At 38.9% G+C, this 24,398-nt stretch overlaps 1 protein-coding gene across 1 annotated transcript; it reads right to left on the bottom strand.

The window, feature by feature from the left end:
- Positions 1–63: 63 nt before the first annotated feature.
- On the bottom strand, positions 64–24,196 carry gpr39 (G protein-coupled receptor 39). The gene is made up of 2 exons (XM_054615328.1): positions 22,995–24,196; positions 64–1,511 (listed from the first exon to the last, which is right to left on the bottom strand). Exons 1-2 carry the CDS (start codon positions 23,767–23,769, stop codon positions 1,009–1,011), a joined length of 1,278 nt encoding a protein of 425 aa, XP_054471303.1. The 5' UTR covers positions 23,770–24,196; the 3' UTR covers positions 64–1,008.
- Positions 24,197–24,398: the final 202 nt, after the last annotated feature.

The raw sequence follows: 24,398 nt of genomic DNA, 5'->3' as shown, positions 1-24,398 counted from the left end.
CGTTGCCATCTATAAATTACCAAATAAATGTATTTAGGCAGAGTAAATCTCATTATTTACAATTTCTCACATCAGCTAAACAACATACATTTAGATGCTGTTCAGTGCAGTTTAAAAAAAAAAGAATTTAAAAGAGACCTTTATTTGATTCAATGTTCCAATCCAATAAAAAACGGTATCCTTCATTAAGTACATTTTTTACATTTTTTATTTTTATGTGGGCCAATATACCACCCTCTTGTACATTGGGGTATTAACATCATTGGGACATCAAAGTTTAAATGACATTTAAGGCATAGAAAACCACAGTTTTTTCCATTGAAAGTTGTATGACACCAAAAAAGTGTTATTGGTAACTTGGACTGGTGCATTTATTTGATGCATTGAGCCTAATGACTTTATGCTGGCTCCCCAAAATGAATTACTTGTTTATTGCTGTTTCTGACTTCTAAAAATTTGAGGGACCTAAAGGCTAAAATGCTAATAATGAGAGTCCTTACTTTGGGATGAATGTGGAAGAAAGTGTTTTTGACCGGTGCATGTCAACTGACCCGCTATTCCAACTGTGTACAGCTCAGTCCTGTTCCTAGGGGCCTTGTTGTATGCACAGCACATTTGCAAGTACAATGTATCGCCCGCATGCTTATGAGTGTACATGGGTCCTCGTGGGATGTTTTCCCACGGGATGCAAACATCCAAAATTAAGGACTGGTGGTCAAAAACTCTGCTGGGTACCTTTAACTTTTACTCAAGCTTTGGGGGTCTTCATAACTGAATATTTCAACTTTTGTCTAATAATTTTCTGACTTGATAACAATTTCTTGCGGAGTTCCATCAGGCTTGCTATTGTTCCAAATTGTCAGCTGAGCGTGATCTGTTAATGAAATTTCTGACTTAACACGTACTGTGATCAGTGTATGAGGAATAGCTCTATATTTGATTCTGATGGCACAGCACAAGCAGATTTAATTTTACTGTTCATTGTGTTGCATTAAATTGTACAGCACACTATACTTCAGTCTCTGATGGTACACCTATCTTTGTTTTGAGAATTGTATCAGACTCCTCAGTCAGGCTGAGAGACGTTTGAGTATTTGAACCCACTCCTGAGTCACTTTGACTCTGAAAGGTTGTAAAGGTAGGAGGAGTTTTCTCTTGTGCCAACGTGGGACGGTTGGCTCTGCTTCGACGAAATGACTTTATCAGCAGGGGCTGGAGGGAGCGCGTAGAGACAGCTTTGGAGGTCCGCACTGTGCGCTTGTTGATGTGTTCGATGGTGAGGCGGCACCGCATCACTTGAAGAAAAACCTCCCTGAACTGTCTGGAGGAGAGGTTGTAGAGGAACGGGTTGAGGACGGAGCTGAGGTAGAAGAAGGAGTCGGCCAAGGGGTGGAGAGTGACGTAGCTCCGGAAGTAGGAAGTGGTCCATCGAGACTTGGGCACGGCGGCCATCATTAGACGACGAATCTGGTTGGGAAGCCAGCACACCGTCAAGGACCCAACGATGAGACCTGAGGGAAAGTCAGAAACAAATGATAAAGAGATGTGGTGGGAGCGCTTTATGAAAAGGAAATCCATGAAAAGAAATATGAAAATGCAGGAGTAGTGATATTTTGGGAAATACTCTGATTTTCTTTCTTTCATGAGAAGGGTTTCGATCTACACATCCAAGTCTCGGCAAGTAACTGAATAAGTATATTTCCCAAAATGTCAAACTATTCCTGTCTGTCAAAAAGTATCCTCAACAAGCAGATTGGAGTTTTCCCCTGCAGCCCATTTAGGGTTTTGTGAGTCACTGTGAACAAATCTTACGGAAGTAGACCTGCAGTTGGAGGGCTGATCATTGCAAAATTACACAGTACTGCTTCTGTCACATGGTCTGATACCAGAAACTGGCGATAGCAGACAGCATCACTCTTTGCCTTAATAGGGAAGAATAGACATGATTGAATCCAGGCCTATCATACCTGCCAATGTTTTATTCCTCCCAATCCTTTCTTATTTCTAACTACACTGCAGGTGCTCCAAAATGTGACCCACGGTTACACAGACACACGTTTGAGTACCTGCACTATGTTTGCCACTGATTCACAAAAGTGAAACCCAGACCGTTGACCTCCAGGGCACAGGATGACATCTGTGACTGCTAAACTGGCCCGCTGACATCTCTTATCTGTCATGTCTGAGTCATGTGCTTACTCTTTGGAAGGACTTACACATTATCCTTCTCTAATCTCGTGTTTATCCATTTCCCCTCAGTGTTTAAAATGGGAATTACGCTGTGACCAAACAGCTTTTTATCATTTACAAAATGATATGGCTTGAGACATCACTTCATGCTGACGCACGCACATATTGACACATTTATTTATAATACGTCTTCCAAGACTGCTGAGGGATTTGTCATCACCCCAGTGTCATTTGAGGAAAAAGGAAATGTGAAGAGCTCTCTTCACAGAGAAGCAAAAAGTAGGAGGTTGTGTCATGTCAAGTCATCAAACTTTTACATTTTGACACACTGAAATCACCTCATCTTATATTTGCTGAAGAAACAAATGGTTTTATTGCCTCAGATATAGTATTTAATGGAAAAACAAACAATTAAAAAATCTTCAATAAGGTAATCATAAAATCCCCCTGTATAAGTTTAGGAAAATTGAAACATTGCGTGAGTCTGTGCTTTCTTGCATGATAATTCATATGATTTTTTTTCACATCTCTACTATGATAGCAACCTTGACAGCTTATTTTCTGAAATTTCAAACTTATAGAGTTCAACTTTAAATAGGCCTCTAAAATATCACTTAGAGTGATGATGCAGCTTATTACTGATTAGCCAACAAGGCTGTCTTTATTATTGGTGGTCTTACTCCCATCAAGGCAACGCATCATGTATGAAATGGCAGTATCTCTCTCTAAGATAGATTTATTTTTTTTCAATTTGGTTTTACCTGTCACGCCGGCTCATTGATCACAGTCTAGGCGCTCATCTGGAAAATTGCCACTGACTCAGCACAGATCAGTAACGTCCCCACAAAGAGGAGTGTATGTGTGTGTTCACTTTACTCTCGGGTATGGTTGAAGCACTCATATGTTGTTGATAAATCTTTACTATTAGTATTATAATTCAACTCTTGACATGCTGAATATGCCCGCTTTAAACCTCAGTCTAAGCTCACAGTTTCATCAGTGGTGTGCCCAAGCTCTCTGACACAAACACTAACACACACACACACACAATTACTGTCTCCCCACCAGGGGCAAAAACATAACTGTCTGCTAATTAGAAAGCAATTAAACCAGATTATTGGAACAATTAATTGTCTGTCTTTGCTGTAATTGGAGTGTGTGATTGAGCTTCTTCATGGTGGGGGAGAACAGGGTAAGTAGAGCCATTGATTCAAGTAAACATTGTTAAACATGTTTTAACATTGTTAAACGTGCTGAGAAGACTAAACAGACTGCAGAAGTCTTTATAAAGGCCTCAACATTACATGCAGCTATGAAAGTTGGAGATAAAAGTGTATCCTTTCACTTCCAAAGGGGTTAATCTTTTCTCCCTCTAAACCCATTTTTGATTCATTTTATGGTCTGCATTTTTTCAGCAATAGCCATTCTTAATGTTTATATTCTGTAAACATCGCACTAAAGTCATTGGTGATGCCCAGGTGAGAGCGGTGTCCTTATTCGGACCTATTTTTCCAAGAACCCATGAAAAGAAAATGATGAAATTTAATTAAAGACACAACATGGAAGCAATTAAAAGCAATTTGCCTTCTCTAAGAGCTGATTACAAGACCATCTACAACTCACAATCTAAACGTTTCCAAAACGGATAAATCTCCTTAACTACAGAGTCCAGGTCCAAACCTGATTATGACACTATGGTGTAATGGAATGAATATTCAACAGCACAAGCCAAAAAGATCACTTTGAAACTCCTTCACTTGTCTCTGTTGGAAGCAGTCTACCATGCTGCAGAAATACCACCTGCATTTTCAGCAGGGCTTTTGTGAATGCAAAATTTATTTCATAACTCAGGGAGAAACTTTTCAAATAGAGGGCATCAGCACATCTTTGGTGCCCTTCAGTTGCATGAGTGGAAACGGCTCCCTCGATTTAAATTGAATAACCAAGAGAAGATAAATATTTCCTCCAGTATTTATAGATACCGCCTGACTGAAGACTGAATCTAGTCGGCAGCCAAGACCGTCTTGATTGCATATTGATTTAAAACATATGACAAATCTTTAGCATTACCAAAATAAAAAGTGTTAATGATGGAGAAGAAGAGTATGTGATGAAATCTGGATGATTTGCATGATGAGGGGAAAGTAAAAGGAAGGAGCTTCTTCACTTGTTTGTTACTGATTGCACCCTCAGAAGATATTAATTTCAGTCTGCATCAGTAGCCCACAAGATTTACTGTAGTATGATTTGTGGGAATCTAGGTTACTTATTACCTCTCTCAATGCAAAGCAAAATACAGTATGTAGTTTATGTATATGTAGAATCCATCATTGAAGGGACACGTTTTACCTTAATTATCACTTTCATCTATCATTTAGATCTTGAAACTGGAAAAAGTTAAATAGTATAACTTAATGCATCATAATTAATACTACATAATGAACAATTCTGTTTTATCACTTAATTTTAGAGTGACTAAATACAATTAAATGTGAAAGCCATACATTAAAACAAACCATCTCTGTACTGGTGAGGGAAAGGAAAATAAAAGAGAAACTCTAAGTCGTGCAGAACACTGAGATGAGTAAATAATCTAGCAGCCGTCGTATTGATCTGGTTAGATTTTTTCTTTAGACATTGGATGAAGTTGTGCTCAAAGACTGTCCTGTGGATAATAAGCAACCTGTGATGAAGGCAAACATTATCAAAGCCAATGATAACGAGTACAAATATCCCTTCAACCCACACACACTGTCAAAAGAGAGTAGACAGTGGCCGGTGGATGATTTACACCCACAGAGAGTATGAAGGAGCTTTTTGTAGATTGGAATTTTGGCATATCAACTGCCATTATAATGAGTTTGAGTTGCCAGATGGGTGGGTTTAACTTGCAGGCCAACTCAGACAGTGCCATGTAGATAAATCACAGAAAAAACATCCTTAATTTCAAATAGTCAAACAATTTATCATCATTCTTTAGCATTTTCTGGCATAAATTGTGCTGTCCTTAATGGCAAACACCGGCAAAGATTTAATGAAACCACGAAGACTGATTGCAAGAAAAGGTCAATTAAGGTTTTTTCCTGCTATTAACAGCTGCATGGGATTCATTACATCTTATCCACAAAAGCCTCTCAGACTGAGAAAATCTAAAGGGATTTATGAGTCTGTCAGGCACAGTAGAGACAAACAGAGAAGTTACTGTTTGTAATGAGTGTGAAGAAATTAATTTCAAGCCTAATAGATGATCCTTAGTCATTGAAGCACTTGAGTAATAATATATAACTTGAGTAAGTCACAGAGGAATATTGTTCATAATCGAAGTAATCTAAATATTTTCAAGGAGAATTTCTCATGGAGACATGGGTGCTCTGGTTTGTTATTTTGGAGAGGGTGCTATTGAATATGCAGAAATGTTTCTGAATAGAGCCTAGTTCTGTTGCAAATTGTTTTCTTATCATATTTACTGTCAACATTTGAGGACCATCGCAATAATGTTATTGTGTAGATTTTGTCTCATTTTGTGTTAGTTTTGGGATAAATTATGTTGTTCCAATGGCATTGCTAAGTTAAAACAATTGAAGGTCTTTGTGTCACCTTGGCCAAATCTTGTTTAACCCTAAGCTCAGGTTGAAGCTAAAGCAATATAGGAACAAAAACAAAAAAAGATTGTACAGGTTTTTGTTGTCAATAATTCCCTGTGTTTCTTTAATGCTTTAGAGGGTTTTGATCAATTCAGTCATGCAAAAATTGTGCTGGAGTAGTACCTATCAATTTAAATTGGTTTTGTTTTCCCTTAATTTTCATATCATGCAGATTAGAGAACTCATATCATTATTGGGGTTAAGGAGGGTGGTTTATTATGTTCGGTCATGTTGTTTGAGCAGCTACATGCTAGTAAAACATCTGGTGGTGTGGGGTTCATAATCCGATAAATTAAGCATTTTATGTATGGAGATGATGTGGTCATATTTTCTGTCTGCAGAGCTGCTCTAAAGCATCTGTTGTGCATAGGATCTCATTATGGTGCTGGCTAATAGGATTAAAAGGTGAACAAAGGAATGCACTGATATTTAGATGTAAAGAGGACAGAAGATCTGATTGGAGGTGCCCTTGAGTGAGCGGTGAGGTCAAATAGCTTGGTCTTGGATGATAAGAGTACTAAGAGTATCAACAATGTCGTAAATTAATATGGTAATGGTATCACTCTTGCACTTTGTACTCTCTGTGCTGACTTTATGCGAAGGTCTATCGGTTCACTGTCGGCTGTTTACAATTTACCTATGGTGTGCTCAATCTGCAGAGACCTACAGACAATTACAATCATGCCATGAGGATATTGTGCGTGCCAAGATTTTATAGTGCTGCCAGTCATAAGTTCCTCAATATAAATGAACCGTCAGGCAGTGATAAGTAATCTCATTTATTGATGGATGTGAACAGTAACAGATGGACTGGCTAATCCTGTGATGGATGAACACATCAGAGCTGGTTGACTCTGGTGTGAGGATGTGCTCGGGCCCAATGCGAAGCAAATTTTCAGACTAGAACAGGCTTGAAGGTGCTTATACTAGCTATCCAGTCTTCTGAAGAAAAAAAAATAACTTCAGGAGAGCCAGGATTCCATTTCTAAAGTTTACTTAACTAGTTCTTTTTTTAGCTGTAACAAACAGAAAATGACATATGTAAAGTATGTGTAAATAAAGGTAAGTATGCTAACATTCAAGTATTAAATTAGCATAGGATATAAGTTAGTAACTAGTTTAAGTTTTTAAGTTTTAGTTTAGCTGCAATTATATGTCATCAACTAATTAAATAAATCATTTGCCATAAAATCTTTCAATATGCTGTTTTCCATATTAATTTGTCACAACCCACTTACAGACAATATGTCCAGTAAGTGTTTTCCAAAACTTAACCAAGTAGGTTTGTTCAGGGTTTCTTCATAAATGAGAGGTATGTACGGCCGATAGATTTACTGTTTGGCCGAATAAGAATAGATGATCCAGCGGTCAAATTCGGTCAAATTGGGTTACGTCTTTGACAAGGTAATTAATAATGAAACTCTAGTTAACTCTAGTGTTCTCAAAACCAAAGCCAGCAGGAAGTACTTCAGCTCTGAATAAAACTTTGATTACTTTCTATGAATTCAATCAAAAGAGTGCAGCAACATGTTTACTCATAACAACTCACACAAGCCTGCATCTATTTTAGTAATCTCAGTAATGCTTGAATTGCAGACTAAAGCACTGGTTGGTTTTACTCTGATTAAATGAAGGTGTCATAATACTTGAGCAGGGCAGAGGAACAAAGGGCTGAACACAATGTCTCAGTTTACTCTTTCCTTTCATCAATCCACATCTTGGCAACAAGAGCTGACTTAATGGAGGACTTAACGCAGTCTGCTGCGCTCTGTTCATCCTTTCAACACAGACCCGTCTCTCCGTGCTTTTTTTATAGCGCAGGAACAATAGATGTAGGAATGGAGCCATCTTTTATGGGGTATCACACCCATAGGGAAGGATGAAGAAAAACAAGTAAGGAGAAAAATAGACTGGTCAGAAGTAACGTAAACTGGCAAACTGTGCACACACTTTGAAAAAAATAGAGGAATATTTGGAAGAGTGCTTGTTAAGATGCACTCTTGTTAATGATACTACTTCTTATGGCCTTCTGCCTGTAAAAAAAAATTGTATTTTAGTTATATTTCTGATACAACTTATCACTGAATTATAATTCCCCTCTTTTACTGTGAATGCTCTGTGCATATTCTGAAAGTTTTATGGAGCATTTACAAGTGACATTTCAGGTGTCTTGTATGCTGATAAAAGCTGTTCATTTCATCCAGCCACATCCTCTTCACAGCTATAGTTGTATGGCTGATTGGTTAGGAAATAATTTAGGAAATAATGTTCTTATTACTGTTCAGTCTCTGATGAGATTAATGTGAAGCTGTGGACAATATTAATAGACCAATCAAAAGAAAGAGTTTCATTCTACATGTATTTTTTGCAAATTTTAGTAATGAGGCAAACTAGCAGTAATAATCAATATGTTATGTTTGTTGTTGTCAGAGTGTAGCACAAGAGAAAACTAACAGCGGCCTCTCTACTGAATACGCCGGAATCATCACAAAAGCGCAATGTGACTTATTCACAGAATTAGAATGATGGGAAGCCATCAAGTCGGTATCTTAGCTTAGGAACATAGTACCTTGGGAACACATAATGACCTTACTAAGTGCTCCACTGTGTTCACCAAGTATTTGCTAACTCTGCTGTTGAGCTGGTGATAATTCTCTGTGGGTTCGTCACTTTGAACAACCCCTTGTAAAGTCTTATCATCATTGTGTTATTTTATCTTATCTCATTTTATCTTAGAGGGAAAAATGTGATTGAAGAATTTTCTGTTGTAAATACAATTCAATCCAAGTTAATCATTCATTCACTGGTAAAAATAAGTCCAAAACTGTGTGCATAATTGTGGAGTAGCAGCATCCTAACACATAATTGCTGCAACACGGAAATCATCACAACAATAAAAAACTGTCATTTAGCAACAATGGCATATTACTGTGATTCATCAGTCCTCCTACAGGGCACATCCTCTGCTCTCATCTCCTGCTTTAGGGTGAATGTGACAAAACATATGTATTTTTCATTGAGGCAAAGCTCCTTGAAGCGGTGCGTCCCCGAGAACATTAAAAAGCTCCTCCAACCCCACCTGCTCCCACTGCTGCTTTCAGCCTAACCATTAGCAACATCCAACATGAAAAAGAGCCCTATTCCCCCTAATTAGGGAAGAAAGCAGTTTTGCTGTGATAGAGTCCTGAAAATAGGGAGCTCAGCAGTGTTCAGCTCTGGTCTGGAACAGCAAACCTGAAACTTTTATCAGTTGCTCATTTCTCACTCTGATTTTGTATAGTTAATTGTCTTGAAAGCATATTGTGTCAGTATGGCAATGACCAGCAGCTGTTTGGCAGCTGTTTGTTTTTTCTAAAAGATAGTGGAGTCTCAACATTCAATTTTACTCCTTTAAATGTGGCATACATTATCGTCCCTTCTTCTACGGGAAATAATTCCGAATATTTGAGTCAGTGGTTCTTAAGAAATAAGAAATCCTCTATCGGCTGCCTTGTAGTCAAAATTGATGCTATGGATATGTCATAAAAAGCTTCCATATATCATGAAATACTTATCATTGTTCTTATAGGAAAGAATATATGAGCCAGATGAGACTCCCAAAGTGTGAGTTATGTGCTGCCAGTGAGTGCAGACAGGCCAGTAAGTCCATCTAATCTCTCCTCAAGGTTTTAGTGCTGCATGCTGTGTTGATGCTGGGAACATTACTGCAGTCTGTGCTGAAATGGCTGTGAAGGTTTACCTCATCATCTGCAACTTCATCAGTAAAACGTCAGAATAACTGCTCTTTAAAAAACAATATAATGAGGAAAATGTGAATATCAGGTTTAACCTGAATAATCCAAAAAATCTAATCAAATTTACATAAAATATTATGTTCTAATTATTTTATTTTCGAAATATTACACCTGCACTTATCACTATTTAATTATTATTAACAATAGCTTAATTGATTATGTGTGATGTGGAAAGGCTTGCTCACTTCTTACCTCACTTTTCTCCAACTCTTCTGAGCATTTTAACATCTTTCAGCTGGTTGTTTTAGTTTAACAACCTATACATCTTCAGTTGATTCAGCATCACCAACCTCAGCATCTTCATTCCATCCTACGACATGGAGCTCTGCAACAAATCTCCAATAAACTCACTCCAGCACCCAACAGCAGTTACATACTGTAACGAGGCATTTCCCTCATGAGTTAATGGAAACCAAAACAGGAACTAAATTGACATTGGACACACTATTGGTGATTGTGTCATAAACTTTATAAGGTGATAATATGTCCATTTTGTGCAAACAACTTGTTCAAGTAGCCTACAGTACCCCCCAAAAATCAGTCAACATTATTTGAATGATCCAGTCTGTGAGTGAGTTTCAGAGAAAAGTGTCAGAATAAGATTTGAAACAGATCACCTAACATCATGCTACAACATATCAGCATGTGTGGAACTTTACAGTATAACTTGTAAAACAGATAAGGAAACAGTCGAACCTAGTATTTCCCCTCAGAGCACTGAAACACAACGAAGCTACACTGTCGCCCTCTCAGCCATCAACAGGGTCGTCTCCCAGGTGGCTTGGTGAGTGCAGGCTGTCACTTGCAGTAAGGCTTGCCGTTAACTATGTTAGCTCCAAGGGGACACAGAGCCCTGAAGCTTATAACTTAACTATGCTGCTGTCACTCATTGAAGAGTGGATGCTGGCAGACGAGGGAAGGTTAGGGAGGAGGAATAGAGAGGTGCATTCACCGACCTGCCCTAAGAGGGTCAACAACATCCTTCCTGAGGTTTCTTTTAATATTTGTAACTAAAAGGTTTGGAAAAGAGGCCACCCAAGCAGCATAAACCGGCCGATGGGGAGTCAGGATCTGCAGTCAAACACAATAAATAAGCTTCATCGATCCAAAGGAGGTTTGTGGGTGGCAATTGGGCTGTCGCTGCAGCTCATGAGCTATGGCCCTGTTCTGGCGGGCCAGCAGAAAGTGGCTGATGGGAGCAGGTAAGACAATAGGAGGCCAAGGAAGTTATGAACCCTCTTTAAGGGGTAACACACCGAGATATTATGTTAAAATGTCAGATGGCATCAAGTTAATATGTTTGATTTCAGGAGTTAATTGACATCATGTCATTTTCCATTTTACTGCTGTGTTTTGACAAGTTGCTTGGTTCTTTTTTCCTGAGCTTCAAAAATTATTTCAGACATTTCTATAATAGCTTGGGACATTGTTATCAGTGCCTTTTTGAATGATGTTTTTCCCTGCATGAGTGGTAAACGATAGTGTCTGCACATGACTAGCATTACAAAGGGGTTTCCACTTTACTCTCTCTGTCATGATGCATTTTCACACCATAGTCAAAGAGTTTCACTGAAAACTTCTAACAAAATCCCCAGATCATCTCTGTATACAAATAAATATGATGGGTTCATAGATTTCTGATTATCTTGAAGCCTCCTCAATTTGCTCTCCTTTCCACTGCAGCCTCCATTATTCTCAACCGGGAAATAGAAAGAATCTTGCAGACTTCAAGTCTAAGGTCTTAAAATCTGAACTAATCAATAATCTAATATTAAAAACAGATCAAATTAGTGTTAAAGTTAAATTCACTGAGAATGATTACCTTACTCTGCAAACCATCTGTCTTTGCAAAGTGAGAAAGCGAAGACAGTTGGAGTTGTGACACAGATGTTCAGGGAGTCCTGGGGGAGACTTAGTGTAGCAAAGACAACGGTGTGGAGATTCCCAGCTAACCAGCCATGACCAGTACTGTTAGACTCTCTGTTTCTAAGCTGGAAAGACAGTCATTAGAAGAACCTCTATGGCCCTTTAACAGTTTTACTGTGTGGGTATCTGAAGTGTTGTAGCTGTGATAGTAGCACAATTTTGGTCTGTATGTTGTGTTTTCTGCCACAGCACAGGAAAAATTGTCCCTCATGCAAAATGTAGCAGCCACGAGTGGTAAACCTGCCACCATTATCATTGTAAATTGGGTTACATACAGTGATCGGAATGCTCTTCAGATGTGGAAACATCATGTGAATAAGGGGTGCAAGGCTTAGTCAACTGTTTCTAAATTGTAATTTTGTATGCAGTGTTTTAATAAATGTGTACATTCACAATTGTCCTTTTGTTTGGTTAAGATCACGCAGGATTAAAGATCTGTTCACTCCAGACAGAAGGTAAATGTCACAGTCACACATATACTGCAAAGCTAGTGGCATATATGTGACTTATTACAAAGCATTTCAGCCCTTGAGTCTCGTTTATTTTGTGTATTTTTTGATACGCAGCAATGATAACAGAGGGGAAGACAGGATTACCACTGCACACATCTTGACAAAAAGTGTTGAAGAATAACAATAGCACACCCTGCTCTCTTATTTTTCTCAAGTCTCCACTCACACCCTCTTTTCACATCTGTTTAGCCTCGCTGAGAGCTGCCATCCCAAATAGCCCGCAAAAGTCAAAGGTCAAAGGCCAAAAGGCTGAAGGCAGCAAAACAGAATTACTATTCAATTCACAAATGCTGGCTCCCAGTCACTGAAAAAAAACTAGCTGAAGCAATTAACCTTCTGTCCCTGATGTGATGTGTGGGCAACTTAACAAGGATGTTCTCTGCTTTTAATTAGTCTCAAAAGTCGCAGAGCCCAACCAGGATTAAAAGTTATTTCAAGGTAAAGTGGAGTGGTGACAGGAACGTGGCCACTTGAGAGACAACTGACATCAGTGCTTACAACAGGACTGTTTTCGAGTGTGCATCAGAGCGGAACTCCATGCAATGTGCAGCAGTTCTTTTTTATCTGCCGACTGCAATAACAATTCATATTCAAATTCAAATTTAGAATATTTTTGCTGCAGAGAAAAGCCAGCAGCTAATAAGGAAGGGAGTGAACACTGTTGATGCCAGCAGACTGTGTCGTGACCCCGCACAGTATTATTCAGTAAAATGTAATATTCCATTATGAAGACGTTGGAGGCCAGTTGCCAGTGTATTGCTGCTTGAGTTGTTGTTTATGAGGGCTGAGCAGTTATGAATTTTGAAGTAGTTATAATATACATGATAATGTGGCTGTGAGGTGATTACAGTATGGCCTGGCCAACAAGTATGTTGTTCTATTATTCATTTTCGGTGTGAATATTACTTTGTCACATAGTTATCCCATTATTTGTAAGACTAAAAACACCTTCATTATTTTACAATTACCTTTTATTTATTTCAATTCTTTTGGTACAAATATCACGACATCATGACTTTTATATTAACCGTAAGAACCACACAATACCCTCTCAATCTGGCCTCATCAATATTTATAAATACACCAATATTACAGTCCGGTAGAGCAATAAAACTTGAGTGCAGGGGCATGGAGGTGGAGCGTGTACACCCACACACAATTCCAACTGAGATGAAGTACATTCATACTTTTTGCATAAATGGCAAAATGACTCCAGTCTCACTCTCAATGTTGGAAAAAACATAGCTTTTAAAACTTGGATGTCCCTCTTGATCCAACTCTTAATGTAAAAAACATATTAAAATGCTGGGTAACGGACAAAATATTTAACGTTGTGAATTTTTAGACATATGAGCAATTCCCTTAAAGTTGCAGCACCAAATACCGTTTAAAATGCAATGATTAGTCCACATTTTTCATACTGTATGAAGAAAGTCTCAGGCAGGTGAAACAGCGCTATGACCACTATAATCATTACATAAAAAGACTCCTAAAATTCATTATTAAAAAAAGTATACTCACTGAATATATTCACTTTTACATAGCAGACTTGTAAATCACCTTGACAGGACAGGTTTTCTTGTGGACGAGCAAAATGGATTTAGAAAAGCCAGAGCATGTGCTGATCATATATATGTAGTCACTTCCATTATACGTGCAAGGATTGAGGAGAAGAGATCTACATTTGTCTGCTTTATTGATTTCCAGAAGGCATTTGACTGGATTAATAGGGAACTTCTTGAATATAAGTTATTAGATTCTGGTGTAAACGGGAAGTTTTATTTTGCCTTAAAGTCCCTTTATCAAGCACCTGTTGCCCATGTTCAAGTGAATGAATATACAACTGGATGGTTTTCCCAACAATTTGGTGTGAAGCAAGGAGATGTTTTGTCTCCAACATTGTTTTCCATTTATATTAATGATTTAGCTCTACAAATTAAATCTTCTAATTTGGGGGTCAAAGCAGATGATCAGACAGTGGGCATTGAAATGTTCTGTTTGTTTGTTTTCTTTGCTCCTTTGTGTTCTTTTTTTGTTTTGTTTGTCTTCGCCCTATGTAAAGCGTCTTTGGGTATCTAGAAAAGCGCTATATAAAATTAAAGTATTATTATTATTATTATATTATTATATGCTGATGATGTAGTTTTACTTGCTGAACAGGAAAAATATCTGCAGATTATGCTGAACATTGTTGTGGAGTGGTGCTGGAAATGGAGGCTAGTGGTAAACCAAGACAAAACACGAATAGTACATTTTAGACACAAATCATTACAGAGAAGTTCAGTTGTTTTTAACTTTGGTTCAACAGTGTTATCTTACTCTGAACAGTATAAATACCTTGGCATTACTCTCGATGAGCACATGACATTTATAGAAGCTGTCAATGTTCTAGCTCAGTCAGCGGGAAGAGCACTAGGATCTGTACTGAACAAAGTTAAACACTGTGGTAATTTAGGATTTCATACATATACGCAACTATATAACTCATGTGTATGTCCTGTGTCTGACTATGTTTCCGGTGTTTGGGGTTTTGGTGAGCACACAAGTTGCAACACTGTGCACCACAGAGCGGTTAGATCATTCTTGGGAGTTAAAAAATCAACATCAGTTTTGGCCATTACTGGGGACATGGGTTGGGAATCACCAAAGATCCGACATAAATGTCAAATGCTTCGACTTTGGAATAGACTTGTGAACATGTCAGATCAGAGACTTACAAAAAAGATGTTTCATTGGGACATTTTGCATGGCCATCCATGGGCTAAGGGTTTGAAATCTCTGTTTTATATGATTGACCTGTCTTTCATTTTTCAGAACAGGTTACTTTGTAATAGTCAGGATATTAGGACCAAACTGTTTCTTATGCATAAAGAAAAATGTTGACAGTTGACATATGGTGTAAACCAAAGTTACAAACTTATTGTCTCATAAAGAACAACTATAATTCAGAACTTTATGTTAAGTATCATTTAAACAAAAGACAAAGATCCCTATGTGCACAGTTACGCTCAGGAACATTACCATTAGCCCTAGAGACCGGTAGGTTTCATTCCACTCCAGAGGAGGACAGAATCTGTTTGTTGTGTGAGAAATTGAAAATGAGGTGCACTTTTTGTTTTACTGTCCTGTTTACGAGGACATAAGGGATGTCCTCTTCAGTAAAATGACTTCCATTTATATTGATTTCTTTTGGCTGGATGATTATGAAAAACTTGAGTTGTGTTTCCGGAAAGGAACCTTCTTTGTAGCAGTTTTTATTTGCCAGGCCTGGGAGAGAAGGCAGAATGTTTTGTTTAAGATGGAGCGGTGAAGCAACATGTCATTTTGTAATCAAATGTGACCTGATGAGATGTAGATCCACTGCAGCTGTACTGTGGGTGTCTTGTAAACCCATGAGGGTTGGGCACGTTGTTGTGCATGACACGAAAATAAAAAAATAAAAAGATATCTATATTATGTTCAATTTTGAAAATGTAATTGTGAAAGCAAATGTTTGTCAACGAATCATTCGTAATGCTGCTCCTCCTCCCCTGAGGACAGAGCTCAGAAATAATATCACGAGCCACAAGGAAAGATACTCATGGGGAAGTGCAGTCTTCTAAAACACAAGGCCTTTCTTGGTATAATCTCTTTTATGGCCATACAACAATGGAAAAATATCCCACCAGAACTAATAAAATCAACAAATGTCAAACGTTCTCCTGTGTGAATAAACCCTTCGGTTTGTATACTTGTGTTGAGTACCTTAGTACTGTCATTTTTTCTCTTGGAATGCCGTGTCTTTTGCTGTGCAATTTTAATGCCTAATCTTCTTGTCATATCTATCGTCACTATTACAAACGTTTCCTCATCACGTTTCTACGTCAGCTCATGTCCGTGCGACCATCCATACGGAAAGTATAAGCGAGGCTTTGGATTCTCACTTCCTCCATTTCTCTGCATTATGGAATCAGCCTTTAGCATATAATCCTCATCAAACAAACCAAGACTCCAAATCCCCTCAACTCTGTTGATAACTGTACTGGCAATCTTTAAGGGACCTTCCAATGAACTGAGCTAAAAACAGCAATAAAGCAACATTTCAAACAAAAAACACAGCCAAAAGCTTTAATACATTTTAATATATTATATATGTAGGTTACTTCTTCCAAACACCGTGGAGAAGATCCAGTCAATTTCACTTGCTCTATGAATCTGATGCTTTAATAATAAAAATCACTGCACTATTTCTGAATTTATGGTTTGGAAATGCTGTGCACTAACATGCACTTGCTCGGATCACAACACACACAGAGGGAGAGAGACTTCATTCTCTGCTAAGGTAGACGTTACTCCACTATAACTTTACATAGAAAATAGTTTTTCACCGCTATATTAATGCTTTAAATGTTAAATACAGCTCATTTAAATCCCGGCTAGTTCTAATTTATTTGTGAATTATCTCTTGTGAATGTAGTGGGAAAGCAAATTTGCTCAATTTGCCAAATAAATGCTCGTAATGCAAGCTGTATTTGAGTCTGAGAATTCAATCATCACAGTTATGAGAGAGAACAAACAAGCTATTCCCCAAACAGAAAGCTGACAGTGCTGTAATGAAGATGAAGATGTTTATGCAGGTAGTTTGATTGAATGGATAGATTCCCCTCAGTAACAGAAGGTAATGTGTTTTTTAATTACATGTTAAACAGAACGAGCTGGAAGTAAAGCTGAGCAAAACACAATAACGAAGGACATTTTTCAAAATTGTGTTTGTTCAATGATTGAATGTGTCATCTATGAGAGACAATTCTTCCTATTCTCAGGCATAGCACTAGAAACAGGGGAATGGTCTGGACTGTTTGGTGGCTTGAATGGCTGCCGACAATGTCCTGGGTTCAAAAGGAGGCCTTCAACCAAAGCTGCTTGTTCACTGCCCCCTGTCTTAACATTTCGCTTTTGAACTACATATTGTAGAAATATCATCAGTCTTAGTTTAAAGGGGCACTTCCCAGGAGAGGCAGCTTCAAAATGATTTTCATATTTATAAAGGATGATTCATGTGGGATTAAATTAGCATTGCAGACTTGTACCAAGTTATAACAGTGGAAATGCTTTGGAATAAACACCCCTCAGACTCATTATGTGGTCTTCTTAGATAAACATGTACTAAATGCACCAAAGACAACAAGTGAACTGGGAAAATCAAGCTGGCCTTGCCGTTGCGCACACAGAAACATGGACAAGAGGGAAAAAAGACAGCTTTTGAATGTAAAGTGACTTAACGCACAGGCTTACAGGGACCAAAGTCCAGAGCCCCGAGTACCAGGGATTACATTACATTACATTACAGTCATTTAGCAGACGCTTTTCTCCAAAGCGACTTACAATCAGTAGTATATTACATATCATTCACCCATTCACACACTGGCTACCATGCAAGGTGCCACCATCAGACTCTAACTAACATTCATGCAACATCCAGTCCACACCGATGGCAAGCCTTCGTGAGCAACTTGGGGTTAAGTGTCTTGCCCAAGGACACATCGACCGGGTATCGAACCACCGACCCTCTGAAGGGAGAACTACCTTGCTCTCCACTACGCCACAGCCGAGGGATCTCTCTATACATGAGCTTAAGATATATCACTCGAAAACAAACAGGTGAAGTTTAACATTTCAATACACCACCAAATAATAAAATGCATTAAAAGTATTAGTCCTCCATTGAAACTCTAAATTACAGTATAAAAGTTAGAAGATTTAAAAGTTTGGGTATGTAACATCGAGAAACCAACAAGAATCCACCAAATAAACATGGCTCTTGTAAGTACTCACAGCTAGCTTGTGGAAAAATCCGGCAAGTCTTTATTCAGGGACAAATAAAACTGATTGGACGGGCTCATGCGACAGCAACATATACCAGTCTTTTTTTTGTCAGAGCATTTGATTTATTTTTTGTTGCCGGGATGTAAAGAGAATTTTTCTAAATACAACTTTTTTTTTTTCTAAAATACATTTCATACCCTATTTTGAAGTTAAGCATGTACTTAAGTATTTAAAGAAATAAAAAGGGTAGTATGAAATTGATTGAGTATAATATGGGAATACTGATTCTTTATTTTTTTAATTTTTAATTCTTTTTTGTGATTTGGCTATACAAATAAACTGAATTGAATTATTTGTTGCCTCTTAAAGTTGTTATAGCTGTTCCTTTTTTGGAAAACAGCTGCATGCTTCGGCTGGAAAGCAGTAAGACTGAACTAAAACAGTAAGTTGCGGGCTAAAAACCAAAACAAAGAGCTGAAAGTCACTAAAACCTTCCACAGAGCTGAGAAGAACTGCATATTCTGAGGTAAATATAGAAATATTGATGAGCACTGACAGATAATTTTAACACATTACTTGCCACCACCACCTTTAATGCTCTGTTGAGAGGTTGTGGTAATTTAATGTATTTCTGTGAGATCAGGCTGGTTAGTATAGAGACCTACTTTTTGCCACTAGTTCTTCATCTGAGTTATCCACTCTTTTTAATCATCTTATTACTCATTTGCATAAACCTTACTATAAATACCATTGTCATCATTTTTCTTTTCCCTCCTTGCTGTTCCATCTCCTCCTTCTAAACATCACATCATTGTCACCATCACCGTCTTCAACCTCCCCCTAAACATCATAATTATCATAACTGCTCATTTCCATAAGGACCATCACAATCACAGGTTCATAAAGTTCATAATCATGTCATCATTCTCCAGTGGTGTATAGTAACGAAGTAGAAATACTTCGTTACTGTACTTAAGTCGTTTTTTTGGATATCTGTACTTTACTTTACTATTTATATTTCTGTTGACTTTCACTTTTACTTCACTACATTTTGCAAAGAAAACTGATACTTTGACTCCGATACATTTCCCCTGAAACATTCGTTACTCGCTACAAAATCAAATCTATCTTTAGAAAGAAAATGAATCATGAGACCAACGTCGGGACTGTGGTGGAACACAGACTGCAAGCAAGCAGGTTAGTGAATCAGTGGTCCTAGCTAGCAAGTTAAATCACTGGTTAATCACGTTAATGCGCAATTGCAAACAAGTGCTCTCAAAGCCGGTTTGTTGATGCCCAGTGATGCCCAGTGATGCCAGCTAGCGAGCGACCACATGAGTAGAGTTCCCCTCTACGATGACTGGTTTCATGATGGAAGCAGAAGCAGAAACGGAAGCACCTGCTACTCCTAACAAACCACGGTGGAGACGAAGACCAACACCTGTGGCCATATCTGCGAGAAATGTTTTCTTATGTTGGAGTGAAAGACTCTTCGTACCGGATGAAGAGCCTCTTATGCCCAAAGCTACTGAAACACTGGCATTCAAACACTCCCCATCCAACCTCAGGAAACACATTGAGGTCAATTAAGATTAATCCCATGAGCCGCAACGTTAATGTTTAGTTATCATAATTAGCATAAACCTGTTAAGATATCTAGCAGTGTTTCCCACAGGGTGGAGTATATCTTTGGTGGGGGGGGGGGGGAGACAGGTGTCTGATCTTCTAATTTAGCTATACATGGTGTATGTTAGGCTGCTGTCTCTGTTTGTACCTCCTTGTCCTTGGTCATGGTGGCCACAGCACTTAAAATAATAAACTTCATAATTCTCAAAATTCTGACCCTTTGCTTTTTTATTAACAGCATTTACTTGTACTTTTACTTTCAATACTTAAGTACCATTAATATCAGAAAATTACTTTTGATACTTAAGTACAGTAAATATTAGATACTTTAAGACTTTTACTCAAGTAGTATTCTAATAGGTGACTTTCACTTTTACTGGAGTCATTTTCCAGTAAGGTATCTTTACTTTTACTCAAGTATGGCTTTTGGGTACTTTATACACCACTGCCATTCTCATCCATTAACACCAGTCGATGTGAATAAGTGAAAGCACGTTCAAAATTACATCCAAACAGATGGACAGAAACAATTATGTTCTATCAGGCATATAAACTGCACAGGGATTGTGACTAATGGAATAAAAAAACCATTTTATGCATTGGTTGTAATGCAGCTGACCCCTCCTTCCTCATCCGTCTGAGGTCATCAGAGCACAGAAACTCAATTTGCTTCTCACACTGTCCAATACTTGATACATAATTGGACTGGTGAGGATGTACGATTGACTGGTAATTGGAATGCCACAGTCCTGGCTGTACTCAAGGAAACATTGAAAACTTACATAGGTGTGTATAAGTAGATGGGGTAGACTGCTCACTTATTAATCATGCTGTAAGAGTAAAATAAACATTTTTTGTGTTAGGTTAGATGAGCAGATATGTCAGTGTTTTATTAAAAGATAAATGGCGAAGGAGTTAGCAGAAAGTCAGCATGTATCCATCATTAGTTTTTCTCTTTGCTGCGAGGCAGATTAAATGTCTCAGTGACTCTCTATGGTGGTGATACATGGCTGTCCTGAGGACTTGAGTTTAGTTATAGTCACAGTGCTAACCCCTCAACAGTGTAAAGGGTGCATACTATAAATTAAGTCCTGGTGAAAAACATCTTCTAGACTTTCCGAAATTGAAAAGGAAGATTTGTGATAGGTTTATTGATGCTATTTAAGGATAAAAATGTGTTAGTGTATCATTATCTTATAATTTTTGGTATTCCACTGATTACGTTGCCATGGAAACATTCAGTGTTTGTAGAAAGAAAACCGTACACACACACACAAACAATTAGGAAAAACTATGTGATTCATTGACCTTGCAACTCCATCAGGAACCAGTCAGGTTATAAAAACGAAACCCTGATAATGTGAGATTGTAAAAGTACACAATGGATTCCAATGCTGTGATTCAGAACCATGTAGCAGCTGTGAGTATTTGGAGTAAGCTCAATGTCAGACTGACTAACATGACATCATGGGTGACTCTCTTCGAGTGGTTTTGTGTGTGTGTGTGTGTGTGTGTGTGTGTGTGTGTGTGTGTGTGTGTGTGTGTGTGTGTGTGTGTGTGTGTGTGTGTGGTAAAACACACAGGATGTGTGGTGATAGATCGCCTTGGAATGCAGTGATTTATAACCGCAAATTAACTAATGCTTGTTTCCAAAGTGAAAATACTGGTTGGGGTCTAGTGTTTAGTGAAAATTTCAGATTTTTAACATCAAAGTCAGTCATATATTCTGTGGGGAAGTTGGTACTTTTGCACCAAAACAAGTGAATTTTGTTTGCTGCCTTCATTATACAAACTTTGAATTCAGGCCAGATCCAATCACGCCAGCTTACCCCCTCCTATAGTACACCTCTGTGCACCATGCTTACTGTGGCTAGTCATCAGCTGCAAGTAGCAGCTTGGGATGTAGATGGCAGAGCTGCAGGGAGCGGAGCCTCTTCTCGGCATTCTCTTTTTCTTTAGAAAGTGTATTTTCTACAATTATGTCCTTTAAACCTCAAAAAGAGCAGCCTGGTTGATGTCCATGTTGGAAAATGTTACACTTAGTAAAGAACAAAAGTCAGAACAAAAATCTGGAATGATGTGTTTTAAAAATGAACAATCAACAGTTTACTGAAACTTTTTGAGAGCTTTTGTCACTTCCTTCCATCTAGGTTTCTTTCCTTGGAGAATAAAATGGTGCTTAATTAAAGCTGCATTATTTTATGCATTATTATTTTTATCTTTTTGGTCACCTGGTGGTAGCAGACCAATCGATTAAGTGTTGGCTAACAACTGCCTGTTTACACATCCAGCAGACAAGGAGCGGTCGTAGCAATCATTAGCAGTCGTGTTTCTGGCCACCTGACAAATCTCAATCAAATATTTACCCACATTTCACCCCTGTGGGTCTCTGACAACCACTGAGAAAACTCTCTGGCTTCTTAGCTGCTAAGTGCTCCACTTTGTTCACCAGCTAGTGCTAAGCAGGTAGCATTCAGTGGGTTCATCAGATATTTTTCATTGACAACAGCCATTTTGTCCTTTACTAAGAGACTGTTCTGACTAACATGCATTTGTAAATTATACAGGGAATAACAGTGAGTTTATCTTTAACAGCTTCCTTCACCAGTGTCGGGAATTGAGTTCCTGTGTGTCCTGCTTCTTTTCAGTGTTCTGTTTATTCATGTGGTCGTTCTCCGTGACCGCTCTGCTCTATGACTAAGGGACTGTGGGAGTTCATCGGCGGTCTAATGCTGCTGTCCTATCTTTCTTTCATGTCAGCCTGTCTGCACTGTGGAATGTCAGCATCCGTTAACGTCGTTGGCTCCATCCCTTATCATGTCCAATGCTAGCTGATGTCCATTGGACCAAGATGGTGCCAATGTGCTCAGGATGTCCACACCAATGCTCACATTTTGATATCGTGAAAATTTCAGTCATCAAAATTTGATCTGGTTTGGCCAACTATTGGCAGTTTTGGCTCTCTTCACTGCACTCGCTTTTCTAAGAGGTCTTCTGTGCGGTTTCTCTCTCTTTTTTTTCAGGGTAGTATAGTAGTGTTTTTTTGTCTGAGTCAACTGAAATACCTGAATTAATGGACACCCATGTTGTGAAATATTTTGTAACTTCAGTGCTGTATCACCATATTTTGACTGGACAACATGCAGTAGTTACTATCACAAGATGGTTTCTCTTTACTTTGTTACTTAACAAAGCAGTGGGTGTGCACATAGTCAATGTGGTGTTTACAGTGCTGGTGTAAACAGTTGAAGAGGCTGTCTGAACAACCCAGGCAACAGTGGTAATATATCAACATCACAAAGATACACACACCAACATACATAGTGCCCTCAAAATAACACTTTTCAGAGATTTCAACTTGATGTGAACACCTGAGTTTCAAGAACTGGGACAACACATGCACAACAGACACGCAGAGAGCTCCAACATCATTTGTTTGATCAGACACAACAGGCGGAACAAAGTGTATTTTTTTAGATAAGAAACCAACAACCTACCAAGAAAAATGATGGTCTGCTTCCTGGCTGTCTTGACCTTTAAACTTTCGTGCTTGGGTGTTCCGTTGAGGGTGTCATCCACGGACCCTAAAGGTCTACGAAGGACGAGGACCATGGCCCGGCACATGAAGGCCACGCAGATTAACACGATCATGTAGACAATGAAAGCCACAAAGATGCTGACCCTGTACATCACCCATCGCTCCCTCAGATTTGTACAGAAAGTCAGATTCTGGACGGGTGTTTCTGCCAGGAAGGGAATGTGTCCCTGCGTTCCCGTGGCAACCAGCAACGGCAGGGCCACAACCACGGACAACAGCCAGGCAAAGGTGATGAGGGCAGTGGTACGTTTTCCACCCAACGCTTTGAAGCGAAACGGGTGACAGATAGCCACGTAGCGCTCAAAGCTAAGGGTGGCCACGTTGAGGATGGTGGCATAGCTGCAAGCCTCGAACAGGAAGTTGTAGATCTTACAGGAAGCGTTCCCCTCTGCTGTCGTGAACGGGAACCATATGGCGCTGTAGAGCTCCACCGGCATGCCGATGAGGAGCACCAACAAGTCCGAGCAAGCCAAGCTAACCATGTGGTCGGTAACGTTCTTCTGCAGGTAGCCATTACGCTTCAGCACTTGTGTCACTCTGATGGTGACCGAGTTACCCACGATACCCGTCACCAGGATGAGGCTGTAAAAGATTGTGAGGAAGATTTTGACGGAGTAGTTGGGTTCAAGCTCCCTCCAATCCTTCTCCTCTGATATCTCTATTTCCTCATTCATGGTCACGGAGCAGTGAGCTCTGATTTCCCAGGTATTGATTTTGTCCTTTAGCTTATCAGTTCTGCTGGGCGAAGTCTCTGTGGTTAGAGCCAACAACCAGAAGTGAGCTGTTTTCCAAGATAACAACTCACACTGAAGACTTCTCTTTTTCGTGTATATAATCCCGGATTCTTCAAGAAGAGTATCCCAGTGGGTGGTAAACTCCAAATCACAGCAGGTGTATCATTTCATGACCCTTTACAGAAGAAAATATGAGGAGTCTTCTGTACTTTCTATTTTGTTCGGAATGTTCAGTGCCTTATCACCAAAAGTCCAGTGTGTGGCCCCAAGTCATGGTCCATCTCCTCCCATTCCTAAAGACCATCTGGGATTCCGGAGCGTCGTCTCAGGTTCTAGTCCAGAGTCGTTGCTTTCACCTCAGTCAGAGCATAGCGTTAGCCAACACTCCTCTCACACACATTTCCTCCTCCCACCAACAAGGGCAGGGCAGTTAAACATTAAACACTCCGACAGGCATTTCTTATCATCAGTACTAATGTGACACACTTTATTTTACTTCAAGTTATGGCTGAGACTAGAAAAATGGTTAAATGTACATGAGTCATTATGAAACTGGAAAACAAATAATA

The sequence above is a fragment of the Anoplopoma fimbria genome, chromosome 16 (genome assembly GCF_027596085.1).
Source record: "Anoplopoma fimbria isolate UVic2021 breed Golden Eagle Sablefish chromosome 16, Afim_UVic_2022, whole genome shotgun sequence".
Lineage (NCBI taxonomy): Eukaryota > Metazoa > Chordata > Actinopteri > Perciformes > Anoplopomatidae > Anoplopoma > Anoplopoma fimbria.
This window is presented reverse-complemented; position numbering and strand designations above follow the sequence as displayed.

What these genes read in the sequence shown, in the direction of transcription:
- gpr39 (XM_054615328.1), bottom strand. Translation starts at nt 23,769, where the DNA reads ATGAATGAGGAAATAGAGATATCAGAGGAGAAGGATTGGAGGGAGCTT. An exon ending in GCAGACCATCATTTTTCTTG is followed by an intron (nt 1,512 to 22,994) that starts GTAGGTTGTTGG and finishes ACTTTCCCTCAG; the next exon opens with GTCTCATCGTTGGGTCCTTG.